Raw genomic sequence first — 15099 nt, forward strand, 5'->3', positions numbered from 1 at the left:
AGAATGGAATGAGTGCCAAATGATGGTAGCACTCATTGAGAGTAGTGAGGGAACATAGTGACAGCCAACCACCACACTTGGCTGATCCGACTTTCACACCTGGTTTAGTTTCCGTAAATCATAATCAGTTGTCAAGTAACAAGACATGTTATTGCTTATCTCTTTGGTGAACGTGGGCTTCTTCTGAGCTGCATCTTCAACCCATTCCCTACCTGAGAGGCGCAAAAGAGCACAGGGAAACCTGCCCTTTTTATCATCATCAGACTTTGACACAAAACAAGAGAGGGAGTAGCAGAAGCAGGGAAAAATGGAGAAGGAAACCCATGGAGAAAGTGAAAAAGCACAGGTGCCAAAGGTAAAAAAGTACCGGCAAGATCAAGTAAAGGTGAAGTAAGCGTTTTTTCAGGATGAGGCATGAAGTGTCAGCGTCGGGGCTGTGGGCTTCGAGGATTAACTTGGACCCTGGTACTTATTGTTTTACAAATGAAAAGTTCTTGGGCCCTAGTGAGGATCTTGAATATGAGATGTTGCTGGTTCTCTTGTTTCGTTGATGCTGTCACGTCCTGCTCACCGAGATGCACTTTAGATAACCTACTGGTATAGTCCTTTATATAATCTATTTTGACCCCTCGAAAAGATTTAAAGAACCAACCATCAAATATGAAAAAGCCCCCAGCCTGCAAAAACTCCGGCACTCAAGTTTGAGTGTCCCACTTCCTCATTGCCAAGGAATGTTGTCATTGAATCCTATGTAGTGTGTAGGTTATTGTGGCTGGCCTTCCTCTGTTTGTTGAAAATGTATATGTAAAATGAATAATCTGTAAGAGGTATTGATGAATTGATGGCTTTTCTAAGACCAGGTGTTTAGTAGTACAGACTTCGGTGGTCGTTTTAAATCTTAAAATAACATTGATCTCCCTTCTTTGCAGTCTTGAGGCCTTTTGGGGTGAAGAGGTGGAAAGGGTTGGCCCAGAAAAAGCTTCCATGGGTCGTGTGATCCTAAAGTTTCAAAGATCAAGACTGCTGATGACTCAGGGCGCAATTCTTGTATTTGTCGTCTGTACTGTGGTGGGACCAGTAAGTATATTACATAGATCATCTTTTCCACAGATCCCACAACAGATAACACACAACAACATTTGTGCAGACTGGGATTCTTTTCCATTCATACAATGTTGCTTTCATTTTACTAATTGCATCAACATGCTCTTCATTCGTTGTTAGTTGATTGTCATTTACTCACCTACTACCCGTTATGCCGGCTGGCATGTAGGGCAGCAACAATGGACCTCCACATCTGTCAGTCTTGGGTAAATTTGTAACTGTTGTCAGTTTTTTGATGAATGTCACCACAGCAACAGAATAATACAACTGATTATGTATTAAAAAAAAAATACATCCCTCGTTTGAGGAAAGCTATAAGTTTATGTGTTTTTAGGCCGCTGTGCTATATAGATGGTTTCTTTTTCAGTGGGTTAGGCACAACTGACTAATCTCTGCTTGAATATAGCTTGCCCTAAGAATCTTTTATTACATCTGCAAAAGGAGGGGTGGGGCAAGGACATCTTGATTTTACATCATTTCTTGACAGGAGCAAGGATACCTATGTATATCATGATTTTAACATTAGGATTTGAATGTCTCCCACCACTTGTACATCTGGAAGTTCCAAATAGGATGCCTGGATACCTTTACAGGTCCTTCTACTGATAATGTGATAAAGGTTCCAAGTTCACAAACAAATATTGTGTTGGGTCTATAGGAGAAAAGGATGACCCTAGCACCCTCCTTTCATAGATTTATAATGGCAGTGCCTTTGAACTATTTGTACAAACTTGCTTGCACAAGATCATTCAAATTTCCTATTCCAGAGGTCCCTGTTTACTGACCATACACAATACCAACATGCAACTGTTTCATGCCCCATGAAGAAGTTGAAACGTTGAATCCATGACATCATTGGACTATGTTTTGCCACTGGCCAAATTTGGGACATGAAACTTAAGAGTGACCATACACAATACCAACATGCAACTGTTTCATGCCCCATGAAGAAGTTGAAACTGTTGAATCCATGACATAATTGGCCTATGTTTTGCCACTGGCCAAATTTGGGACATGAAACTTAAGAGTGACACAGAAGGCTGGTCATCCATTGACAATGTGTGTTTGGATAGAATTTTTTTAAAGTTCTTGTGTCAGTACCGGAAAGATGACAGAACCCTTGAACAGGGAAATGCAGAGCTCAGTTCATTCGGTGGCTGAACAGACACAGAAAATTACCAACAACACTATTTCTACCACAACTACTTGCTCTAAACTAAAGATGGGGCTCCGTAGAGGTGGTTTATTAACCTTAATTTCAACTACCCTGGATAGGAGGATCTACAAAATGTACCTCAACTGCCCCCATTTTCAAATTATTAGCCTCTTTCATAAATCCAGGAAATGCTTATTAATACAGTTTCTCAAAATAATTTCATTTCTAGTAACTAAGATATAGCAGCTTTTCTTGAACAGATTCTTAGCAACCTTTTAAGTGAGCCCAACATGGATTTTATTGTGATCTGGAGGGTGTTTTTATTTTAAGCTGTGCCCAATCTGCAAAAGTTCTGTTTATGAGGTGATTGGACGTGATACTAAGGATTACTCCCATTTTAGTGCACAGTATGTGTTGAGATAATTTTAATTCCACTTTGAATAATTATTCCCTTCTTCCTTTTTATTGCTATTGACCTTTCAGCTCACCCTGTAATAGGACATGTTACTTACAGTGGAAGAGGCCCATGCAGTCTTATTGATTTTTTTGCGCTCTTTTAGTACTTCAATTCTTCAATATTGCAGAATTGTTTGAGTCACTATTACCTCCTAGCCTTTTCTTTTTACATGGGCAACAAGAAGCAGCAGGGCACATTTGCCATTATGCCAATGGTACTCAAAAGGAATGTGGGCATTCTATGTAAATGGCGAACGGTGACCCAGGGGCCATGCTAGAAGAACTAGCACAGAGAAGTAGGGAGCAGGTAATGATCTGCTTGGATAGTGAACTGGACCATGAGCGTATGTTGCAGGCAGTTGCTGTAATTTACCGTTCTGTGCTTGACATTCTGACAACAAAGAGAAAGGATAGAGAGCCCAGGCTGCAAATGAGGCTTGATGGAAAGTGCTTAAAGACTCAGAAAGATGTTATCTTTGCCTTGGAAGAGGTCCCTCGTGATAGTGGGTTGCAAGACTTTGCAGACAGAATTACAAACAAGCAATTGTGCATACAAAGGTAGCTATCAGGCATGAAGTGTGGTAAAGATTGCATGCAGTTAGTGTCAGAAATGATGTCTGCTTTTTTGGACAATAATAACACCCCTGTTGATGTCTCTGATAGATACATTGAAGCTGTATTAACTTAACCTTCCGGGGGCGGTCTGGAGCTAGCAACTCCCACTTTGAAATAGAGCACCAGAACTAAGGCCCCTTGTCCTGATGAAGTGCTGGTTGACCTCTTTATTGATAATTTGACCTATGGGTACTTCAACTTACTAAAGCTTCGGGAGTGCAACTATTTTTGGCCCAGCAAAAGCATGGTCAAATTGTATTATAGTCCTTCTATTACAAAAAGGGTGACAGAGCATACCCCATATGCTACTGTCCTACGTCCTTAATTGATTAAACAAGTAAAGTTATGGGGAGGATTTTATTGAAGTAGCTGGAGACCTGGGTGGCAGAAAAGAGTAGCTTCTCCAATGTACAGTATGGATTTAGACACAGCCTTGGTAGAGTTGACCAATATTTAAATCTTCACCCTTTTGTTGGTAAATATACATTGGCAAAGAAGGGTGGTCTCCATCTAAAATTTCAAGATCTCACCTCAACCTTTGAATGGGTGGATATAGGGAAATTAATGGAATAAAATGCTAGAAATGATGAATTCTGGGCATTGGATTATTTCTTAGCTCAGGTGCATGAAGATGTGACCGAATGCGTAAGGTGTGGGGCAAACGGGGAGGGCACTGCTCTCTGTGCTGTGAGGTAAAGGTGCTTACTGGCACCAATCCTTTTCTGTCCCTACAGCAACAATTTGGATACCTGCCTAAATTTTGGGGAGGCAAACACACCTAGGGGTTGTTTTAGGAAACTCCATGCCCTGCTTTATTCAGATGACTGTGTCTTAAAGCCAAGAACTGGTGCGGGCTTACAGAATTTTACACACCATGGTAGTAGGGAACACATGCACAGCCGGAGGCCACACCACATCAATTTAAAAAATGTCTTTATGTTCCAGCCTTTTCCTATTTAGGTATACCATTTGAGCGCAAAGGCAAATAGTCACAGCTAATCAAGGTCAAAAAGTCTTTGTTTGATCAAACATTGTGGCCCTTTTTAGATCTGCAGGGAAATTGGGTCTCTAAAACATTTGATGTTATGATCAATATTTACATTGCACGCTACTGCTCCACTGTATAGGGAGCTCCAGTTTGAGGATATTGTGGTACTTCTAGTTTACAGGTCAATGAAAATGTGGTCATGAGAAGGCTTCTGTCTGTACACAACAGACTCCTCATATTTTTAACCCTGGGCATAAAACTCTGCTGTGCTTGTGGAGTTTGCAGATTTTGGGCAACTCCGTGTTCCGCGTAGAACACAGAGTTGTCGGAATACTCCACAATCTGCAACGGAGCAGAGTTTTTTTTCTGGTTGCGCACCAAAAATGTGTTTTTGTGTGCATGGCAGCAACTTACCGGGTGCCTGCAATCGTCGACGATATTTCCCATCTGTTCATGAGCACCAAGTGATTTGGTAGCCGGCTGCATGGTCCCTCGAGAGTTTGCGACCGCAAACACGTCAATCGGGTGCACCATAGGACTACCTGCAGAAGTTTTGAGTAGAACGTGATTCAAAACACGCAGAATCTGCAACCTGGAGAAGGTTTTCTCCTGAGCCGCATCAAAAACTCCTCAGATTGACATTTGGCTGTACGTTTTTATTCCAGGAGTTCTTTTTCTTTTTTTTAAAGAGGAAGGAAGTGCCCCAGAGTCACCAAATTCCTGTTCCCTTCCAGCAGGCTCCTCCCAGTGCTTTGTCCATCTTCTGATCACTTTTGATTTGGATTTGGAGCTGGAAGGATCACTCTTTGTGTCTGCTGCATCATCTATCATTGGATTTAAAGACTTTTGAATTAGAGATTTCACAAGTAAGTTGGAAAATTGGTGTTGTTTGTTTGGGGCACTGCACCTACATTTTTTGTACTTTTCGTATTTTTTTAACATTTATTGTAGTGGGTGGCCAAAAGTTTCAGTAGGGACCTATTTGTTTCTTTGTAAGTATTTTTTCTTCTTTTGTAAAGGAAACATGTTGCACCGTTCACTACATTTTCTCCAACTTTTGAAATCAATTTGAAATATTTATTTTAATTCACTAGCCCAGTAGTCTGCCAAAAAGCCTTTCAGCCAGTAGTTCCAGAGCTACTCATGGGTGCATGAAGCAACTGTTTCTGTCGTGTCTGTTTAATATAAACATCATTTAGGGCATGATGGCATTTGATTGAATTGCAAAATGAGTTTTTTTTGGTATTTCACTTTTTTTCATCTGTGGTTGTTGTGTAACTGACACACCTTTTTTTAGCCCTGTGGATTTTCATGTTGACATTGTTGCACTGAAGCTGTGTTATTATTATTATTATTATGTTTGCACTTGTAAAGCGTGCTGCTACCCGGAGGTTTCCAGGCGCTGTGCAACGCTGGGGAACCCGTCCTGGCTTTCCCTGTGGGATGGTCCCTGCTGGGAGTCCCCAGGGTGGAGCCAGGCATCCCCGGTGTTGGGGGGGGGGCGTTGTGGAGATTAGGCAAGCTAATGCCCAGAGTTGCCGAGTGAGACCCCAGATTAGAGTAGGCACCGAAGCGAGAATTATCGAGTCCGCTGACCCAAGTCCACGACCCTGCCGCGTCGGGAATTCAACCCTGGTCCCGGCCGACTTCTGCCCCCGGGTCTGCCGCCTCTAACTGGTGAGCCACACCAATCCACATGTGTTGTTTAGCATGTATCAAGGCTCACCTGATGTTTCCATGGGAAGTATGCAAAAAAGGTGCAGGGTCAAGATACCTGATCTCCATTATAAACAGGTGTTCATGAGGTAATCAGTTTTGGGGGTGAATAGCAGGAAAGAACTAAATAGTAGGGGGCTCCTTACTTCAGGAGGTAATGTTGCTGGATATACAAAACTTTCTTAACCAGAAAGAACCAAGCTTAAGTCACCTCCTTACATCAAGAGAGCACTATTCTGTCTTCAAAATATATTGCCAACAAGCTTAAAATACCCCCAAGGAAATGCAGATATTCAGAATTGCCACAAGTGATATTCAGGGCAGAATATGCATGCTACTCATTCAAAGACGTCCGCCACACATACCAGTACAAGCGTGTTACAGCAATGTGAGGATAGGCTCGATATCCTGGTGATATGAAGGAGAGATCTGAGCGAGGGAAATGCAGCAGCGAAAAGATGGAGTGCACATCCTGAGGAGCTGGGAATAAGTGAATGCGGTGGCTGAGTGCAAGGAAACAAAGTGCACTCCTCGGGGAGCTGGGCATCTGACTGTGGATGCTTCGGGCATGGAAACAAAATGCATCCCTCGAGGAGCCGGGCATCTGTGAAAGCGGCAGCGGCCGCTGTGACTTGGAAGTGAAGGCCTGCGGAATCCAGACGGGAAAGAAAACTCTCAACATAGGTGAAACGCAAAACGTTCCTCCTGTCCGGAAGAGAGAATTTATTCCAGAAGAGCTCTGCCCCTGCTGCTGACTGCGGCTGGGACAGAGCAGGTATGACAGTACACCACCCCTATGGTCCCTCCTACCGGTTTGGGCTTCCACTGGTATCTTCGGTGGAATAGACAAACCAAACAAAGAGCGTGAACATGCCCTGCAGGTTCCCATGTACGGTTTGTAACTGGTTATCCCTTCAAGTAAATGAGGTATTGGAGTCTACCCCAAACCTGTCTAGAGTCAATAATAGACCCTACTGCATACTCCACTTCATATTCCACCTCAACAGGAATAGGTAGGTTGACAACCACACCATTGAAGGATGTGACCCGTAAAGGGCCACCCCGGTTGTCTACAACCTCCTACTCGCCTTCTACCAATTGAAGAGTTGGTCAAATAGTTGTTTATTAGCAATACTCTGCAGAGGAGTACAATCTGACCTGCACCCTAAGATGTCTGCCGAGAGACAGGCCCCCCCTACGGTCTGCAACACATAACCATTCCTCCCAAGAACCTCCATCTAAACCCCCAGTGGAAAGTTACCAGCATAGGTAAAACATGAACAAAGGGGGCACAAAAGAATGGGCTACCACCTGCTACATGATTACACACTATCACTATCTCAAGGTTGCCATGCTGGGTCTCAGCGTCTCCTATAGTGGGAGCAGAGCTACACACACTGATAGGTATACAAATGCAGAATGGCCTATTCATAAGTAAGTCAGAAGGCAACCTTGAAGAGAAATTAAAATAATAGCTAAATAGAGTGTTCTGCTAAGGCAAGAAATACGAATAATGAGGCCTAGTTCAGACACAGCCTAATAGGGTTTACGAAATACAAAATGGAGTCACACTCACTAATTGAAGCTCGCACACTGCAGGGATAACTCAGTGGGTTGCATAATGTGGATTCAAATGTTGTCTAATTTAGCTGCACACTGCTAATCTAATATAACATGGCACAAGTATATAACGAGAATGGGGGTTTCAAACTTAACAGGCACTCTTTTAGCAGTGGAGGCTCAATGCTTTATTGAAGCTATTCGGTAAGGGTCTTTATAATTCTAAGTAAGGGAGAAAATAAATGTATAGTCACTCGAATTGCAAAGGAAGCTAAAGCAGCACATGCTAATAAAAAATGTCTTTAGTATCCAAAAATACCCTAATTTATCAGCATCATAACCTGTATGTCCTGCATCATCATAGTAGAGACTTTATTATCTCGTCCGGGCGATTTAGGGGTAGGGGTGAGCTTGTTCATGCAATTGGTACAGTATGATGGAAGGCAATTGACACATAGGCAGCACTTAAAGGTGACACCTGCAATAGCTACTAGAAAAAGAAGTAACTTCAAACCCCAGGATGATATCAGACCCCAGAACCACCCTGTCAAGGACCATGCACCATTGCCCTGACGAATATCAGATGCAAGCTTGTGTAGCTTCTGGATAGCTGAAAATACATTAGGGGCTTGGTCTGGGATTTGGACGCAGTAACTGCTGCAGATGACATGACAAGCTCCACCCCTATCTGCAAGGATGATGTCTAAAACCATCCGATTTTGAAGAGCAACGAGTCTGGTAGCCTGGAGCTCAGCCGTGATGTTAGTGAGTATGCCTGCTGTAGTATTGATAAACGCTTCTACAACTCTGGTGAGGCGACAAATATTAACACTATTATTCATAGGTTCCCAGAAACGTACAATGACATCAGTGAATTGCTGTAGGGTAGTATCAGTTTGATTGATATCAGCTGTATCAATAACTCTTCTTACCCAGGACAAGTATACACTTCTCTGCTGCAGCCTATGGCCTTTGTGAAAGTTGGACGGTGCAATGTAAACTGAAAGTGAGAGAAAAGAGACATAACACTGGCCAGACCATCCCCTTGAGAGCCATGTATAAGCCTGCTCCCCAGAAACAAAGTATACATTTGGAGGTGTGAGCAAAGGTGGGCTACTAGCAGTGTTTAAGCGATATGTGTAGTCGCAACTGCTCTGTCCCCCTGGAATGTTCCCAGAACCTCCAACACAGAAACTAGCTGATGTCTGAACCACAGGTACGGGCATGGCTTTATCTAATGTGACATTTCATTCATGGAAACATTTAAAGTATTCGGTAACATTGAATCTTTGAAAATCCAACATTTTATTTTGTAGCCATGTGGCATTCCTATTACCTTTGTAAACATTCATGCAAGCTCCTGGATGTAAGGTACCCTCCTTTCCTCCTGACCCAGGTGTATAATCCTGGTGTATTATTATATATTCCAACACTGCCTCATAATCAGACGTTATCATATTCATAGCAACAGCATCATAATGAATATGGACCATGGAAAGCAACTGGAACTGTGCCTCACATACTACTTAGGTACGACAGGGGTAAAGACACGAGTAAATCATTCTTGTGCACAACTGATGGGAGTAACCCACACACACAGCAATTCATGGCATTAGTGGGATTATGGACTTGATGAAGCATTTGCAGGAAGGCATTCTTAACATATGTCTCTCTATGTCTCTCTTTATTTGGGTTAACGTAACAAACAGGTGCTCAGATGGAGCCGGGTTAGTCCCTATCAAAGTGTGTACTCGATATTGTTCTTCTAAATACCACACTACCCCAAACAGTATTATCATTACTATGAGAAGGAATACTACTATCTTACTCCTAATAGGCCAGCGAGACCACACAGAGCCATCCTGCTCTGGTGGAGGTGCCGCTAGTGGCTGTTAATCCCCCATGGTAGCACGGGCAAATAGGTACATATGAAGAGCTTTATGAACTGGAGCCACAAGAATACAACCTACCAGAGGGGCACAAGTCACCCAGCGTCCGTCCAGAGCCTAGCTGGTAGGCTCCTATTGTTCATCAACAACGGTACTATGAAGCACTCCTTCGAGGGGACCATGTGATTGCGGCCCATGCTGGAGACAAATCCTTCTTCTGTCAGGATAGGGCACCCTCCATCCTGGCCAAGTACCCTCAATATTCCTCTCCAGTGTCTAGGGCAGTGCACCTGTTTAGTTCACCCTAATCTGACACAGCCCCCTTTGATATAGCACCTACACCCTAATCTCAAGTCCTTCCCTTACTCTTGGACTGTCCCTCTGGCACACTGTCCTTCTGTTAGGGGCACAAGTTATACCTGGCAACTCCAGGCACTTCTTCGTCAACAAAAAGGGGGGAGAAGCTCAGGCTCAGAAGGGCATTGAGACTCAGGTGCCTTTGGATCAAATGGGGAAGAAGCTGGGGCTGCCCTTATCTCTGGAGGAATCACCTCAAGTAAGGCAGCATCACTTTCTGTTTCCGTCTGCGCCCACCTCAACCGGGCATCAGAGAAGTAAATAAAGTGGGGCACCCTTTACCCCTCTTGATCAGCAATGCTGTCGAGCACCCACTTGACCCACTTGTAGGGAAGTGGGAAAGGAACCTTCTTGCAGTGAGTACCATACATACAGTTCTTCCGGCCGTAGAGTTTCACCGTTGTTCTAGTAGCAAGGAGGACCAACAGCAGTCCTTTCCACTGAGGCTCTAGGCAGCTCTTCCTCTGGATGTTTTTGACGAGCACATAATCTCTGTGCTGTAGGTGATGCCCGTTCCCTTCTGGTACTGGCTGCAATGTCTCCTGAATCTGTTGATGAATAGAACAAAGATCTTTAGTTAACTCATACAAGTGATCCACATGCCAAGGGTACTCTATCTCAGAGAAGCGCTTGGGCCTTGGAGCGTCCCAGATATTGGCTGGGCATCCAAAAAATACTTCATATGGTGACCGCCCTGTTCTAGAGTGGCAAGTTGCCCTAGTAGATAACAAAGCCAAGGGTAACGCACCTGGCCATTGCAATCCTGTGCTTTCTTGTATCTTCCCTAACTTCAGTTTGAGAGTACTTTTGTACTTCCCAACCAGGCCTGCTGACTGGCGGTGTTTCACTGCATGAAATGTCTGCTTAATGTGCAACCCTTCACACACCGGGATGACTTCTGAATTGAAGTGACATCCATTGCAACTTCAGATCAAAAGCGGCAATCCAAAGTTCGGGATGAATTCTTTTAGGAGTGCCTTCGCTGTTGCCATAGCCATGTTCTCTTTAGTGGGGTAAGCTTCAATCCATTTACTGAATGCACAAATCACTACCAGCACATACTTCAAATTGTTAACTGATTCCATTTCAATGAAATCCATCTGGAGAAACTCGAAAGGGAAGGAAGGTGGTGCAAAGTTACCTGAGGGTGTAGGAGTACCTTTCCTAGGATTATGTGCCATGCAAATCATACAATGTTTCACTATATGAGTGGCTACTTTGGAAATATTGTTGTTCTGCCTCACTGGGCCCAGCACCTTGCATATTCCCTTGGCGCTAATGTGGGCTGGGCCATGGGTCATGGTAACCACGGGGAGTACATAGGCATTAGATAACATCCATCTTAGTTTCTCTGACTTATCAATCCAACACTCATCCTCATCCAGATGCCCTGTACTCGCCTGCCATATTGCCAATTCTTCTAGGGTCACCTCGCATTGAATCTCCTTAACATTTTCTAATGTATCCTCGAACATTCCATTGTCAGGGACCCACTAAGCAGGACCTGCCACAAACATCTTTTTCATCTTTGATCTACGTGTCTCTATAGCTGTTTGGTCTGTAAACACATTTCCTCTCTCTACATCATCTGGTATAGCTTTGTGGGCACTGCCTTTTATTATTGCCAACCTATCAGGAAGTGTTAGAGCTGACAAACGTCTATGTATCAGTGGGCCATTCTGTATTCGTAATCCATGTGAGGTCAAGAACCCTCTCTCTGCCCAGATGCGTCCAGAATATGGGCTACCCCAAAGGCGTACTGGCTGTTAGTATAAATATTGACAGTCAGTCCCTCACTCAACTCACAAACCCGAAGAAGGGCAGCCAACTCTGCAGTTTGGGTTGATTGGTATGAGACAAGGGATGTCTCAACTCCGATATGCAACTTTATAATTGCAAATGGTGCAGTGGTGATGCCATCAGGTAGTTTGAAACAAGTGCTATCGACATGTAGTTCCCATGGGGGTCAGATAGGGGAACATCAGCCAGGTTTTCCCGTCCTTTCTTTTTCTCTTCCATTCTATACACACAATCATGTGTATCTGTGTCATTACTCATCAAAGGGAGGGGTAGTAACGTGGCTGGGTTCAGAGTGGCACATCTGTTGATGGTAATATGCAGAGAAAACAAGGTGAGTTTGTATCCAGTCAGACGTGCACTAGTAAGGTGCTTTGTCTTGGTCTTATTCAAAAGCGTATCCACAGCATGAGGTACCATTACTGGAAGATCCGTAATAAGAATGAGCCCTGCCAATTGTCTGATAGAAAGTGCCACCGTCGTGGCAGCTCTTAGGCATCTTGGGAGAGCTCTTGTGGTGTTATCCACAATGGCAGAAAAATAAGTGCAGGGTCTTTGCTTACCACCAAAACCCTGTGTTAAAACAGAAAGGGCGCAACCATCCCTCTTGTGTACGTAAAGCACAAAAGGCTTCTGGTAATCAGGAGTACAACGCACAGGAGCAGAGCAAAGCGCAACCTTTAATTGGTCAAAAACTTGCTGGCATGCAGATGTCCAAGGCAGGGGTTCATGCACTTCCTTGGTAGTCAGGTAAAGGAGTGGCTTCATTAGTACGGAATAATTGAGAATCCAGTGTCGACAATATGAGGTACTACCAATAAATGCACGAACTTCACTTTGGGTCTGAGAACCAGGCATATTATTGATAGCAGCTATGCGTTCAGGTGTTAGTCTGCGATCCTCCTTCGACAGTAGGTGACCTAAGTAGGTGACCTCCTGTCGGCAATATTGAAATTTGGAAAGGGACACCATATGTCCATAGTGCGCTAAATGCAACAGCAATTTAACAGTGGCATCTTCACAGCCATCTTCAGTATCATAGGCCACAAGGAGGCCGTCAACATACTGCAATAGCAAAGTACCAGGGGGAAGTACCAAAGAATCCAATTTAGTTTTTAACGCGTGAATATAGATACTAGGCCTTTCTGTATAGCCTTGAGGAGCACTACAGAATCTAAAGCTCCTGCTGGCTAGGGTAAATCCAAACAGATATCTGCTATCTGTATGGATCAGAATGCTAAAGAAAGCATTCTTTAAATCGATCACTGAAAAGAATTTGGCTGATGAGGGAATCATTGTCAATATTGTGGTAATGTCTGGGACTACAGGATATTGAGGCACTACTATTTTATTAACCTCTCTGAGGTAAATATACAAAGCAATATACATCGGTGTGAGCATCAGAAGAGTCCAAAGGTGTCTTATAGAGAATCGGAAGGATAGGGCTATTACACACATTTGCCACTGTTTCCTCAACCACATTAGACTTACCCAGATCCTGGATTATTAACAATAAGGTCTTTTCTCCTGCTTGTGATATCTTAAACTGGAGATCACGTGGCAATACATCATTGTCTTTGATCTTAATAGAGACTGGCGGGATCTGGAGTAACCCCACGTCCGTATCTCCTGTTGCCCACAAGCTATGGGGCACCTCTTTGCATTCAGCAGGGAGGGGCGCATCTTTAGCAAAGCATTGTTTTGCACAAGCCATTTGTGGCCCAACGGTCATGTAAACACCATCTGAAGAACAAAAGATAGTGGCATGCAATCTCTTCAACAAATCCAATCCCATCAAATTCTCTCCACAATATGTTGTTAACAGGAATGCGGAATCTACCGTAAAGAGACAGATAGAGGAAAAGGCTTGGAAATGGGGTTAATAACCGGCATGCCTGAGAAACCTACCAAAACATTGTTTTGGCCAGACAGAGCTGCCCTCGGGACCAGTGAACTGGAAACGGAGCAATTCATAGGCCCTGTATCAACTAAAAATGTATCGGCCGTACCTTGTACCCGCGCTGATCTACAGGTACCGGAACTGGTTCCTCACCAAGCCCCTGGCTGTCCTAGCTGTGGGACAACCGCGTCACTTTGTCCATATCATAGTCGTCATGATAGTACTGCCGTCCCTGAGTTTCGTCGAAATAGTTCTTGTTCTGATGAGAATACAATGTATTTTCCAACTGCTGTCTTCCTGTTTGTTACCCAGTTCATGGTATCGCGCCCTTTACATCCTCTTTATATATGGCCTCCCAGGCCTACCCTAGCCACTCTTCACATCGAGCCGATATGCTGAGACAAGGACTCTTGGTCTCTCTTCACCGGCATTTATCAAGGTGGCCGCTTCACTCTCAACATGGCAATACTCTGAGTACCACTGATTCCCTTCTGCCAACCAGGAGCGACCCAGGCCAGGCACACAGCTTTCTCAGCCTCATCACACCATACTCCTTACATCTGAACCGCTCTGACGAAGTTCAATTCTTGAACGAAACGCATTGGCTGACGTATTTTATTAACCACATGGATTGGTACAAATAAAGATTTATACAACGAAGACACTGATCGAGCTTCTTTATTGATGAAACACCTCCCTGGGAGTGCACCGCTCTACTTTCCTCACAGTTCTATTTTCCTGCCTGGCAGGTGGCATCCCTCAACGGCGGGTGCAGGAGCAGATTGTGCACACCAACTGCCATCTGATATTTGAAACACTACCTGGGGGAACACCCAGAGGAAGTGTGGCACTTGCCTGTCTGCACAAGTATTTTCCAACTGCACTTCTCCTTGGCCATCTCCTCCTCCACCACATCCTCTAAAACCCCTTCCTCTTGGGCCTCAACGTTCTGCAAGAACTCTGAACACTTACTTTGCCAAAGCTCCTCCTTTTCACTGTACGCATATTGGTTGTACCCCATGGGCACACCCAGAGTACTGTTCCTGTCAGACTGGGACCCCTGCTGGGCAAGGCCTGAACCTCTACCTTCTACATTCCCCCTCATTACTTGCTGCATCAACACCCTCGTCTTCAACTCTTTTGACTTCTTCTCCACCTTCTCTTTGTCCTAATTTTTTCTATGCTTGTAGTACTCTGCCACACTCAAAACTAATGCAGAGATGAGGTGGTCCAAGTACTTTCAGAAGCCTGCAACCTAGTCGCAATCTCGGGAAGCGAATTAGTGACAAACCTGTTGACGAAGAAACAAACACCACCCTCCAATGACAGATCTTGGCCACTAAAATTCAGAAACACCACTTCAAACCTAGTAAAGAAATCAAACACTATTTCATCCTTCTTCTGATGGCATGCAGTCAACTTGTCCTAATCCACTCGTCTCAGCAGGATAAGGGAATGCATATAAGTGATAATACGCCCCGGCAAGGCTAATAGCTCCGCCTACGGTTTCTCGCCGGGCTTGCGCTCCTTATCCTAATGCCTGATCTTGTCTCATGTTTCA

The 15099-nt window shown here is 44.1% G+C and overlaps 1 protein-coding gene across 1 annotated transcript in view; it reads left to right on the plus strand.

The window, feature by feature from the left end:
• The window catches only part of LOC147677799 (ATP-binding cassette sub-family C member 12-like), a 2578840-nt gene that overhangs the window by 419745 nt on the left and 2143996 nt on the right, over window positions 1–15099 (plus strand). Inside the window, exon 5 of the mRNA XM_086945588.1 lies at window positions 930–1077. Coding sequence (XP_086801714.1) covers window positions 930–1077 — 148 coding nt within the window. The remainder of the gene's footprint in view (window positions 1–929; window positions 1078–15099) is intronic.

The sequence above is a fragment of the Lissotriton vulgaris genome, chromosome 12 (genome assembly GCF_964263255.1).
Source record: "Lissotriton vulgaris chromosome 12, aLisVul1.2, whole genome shotgun sequence".
Classification (NCBI taxonomy): domain Eukaryota; kingdom Metazoa; phylum Chordata; class Amphibia; order Caudata; family Salamandridae; genus Lissotriton; species Lissotriton vulgaris.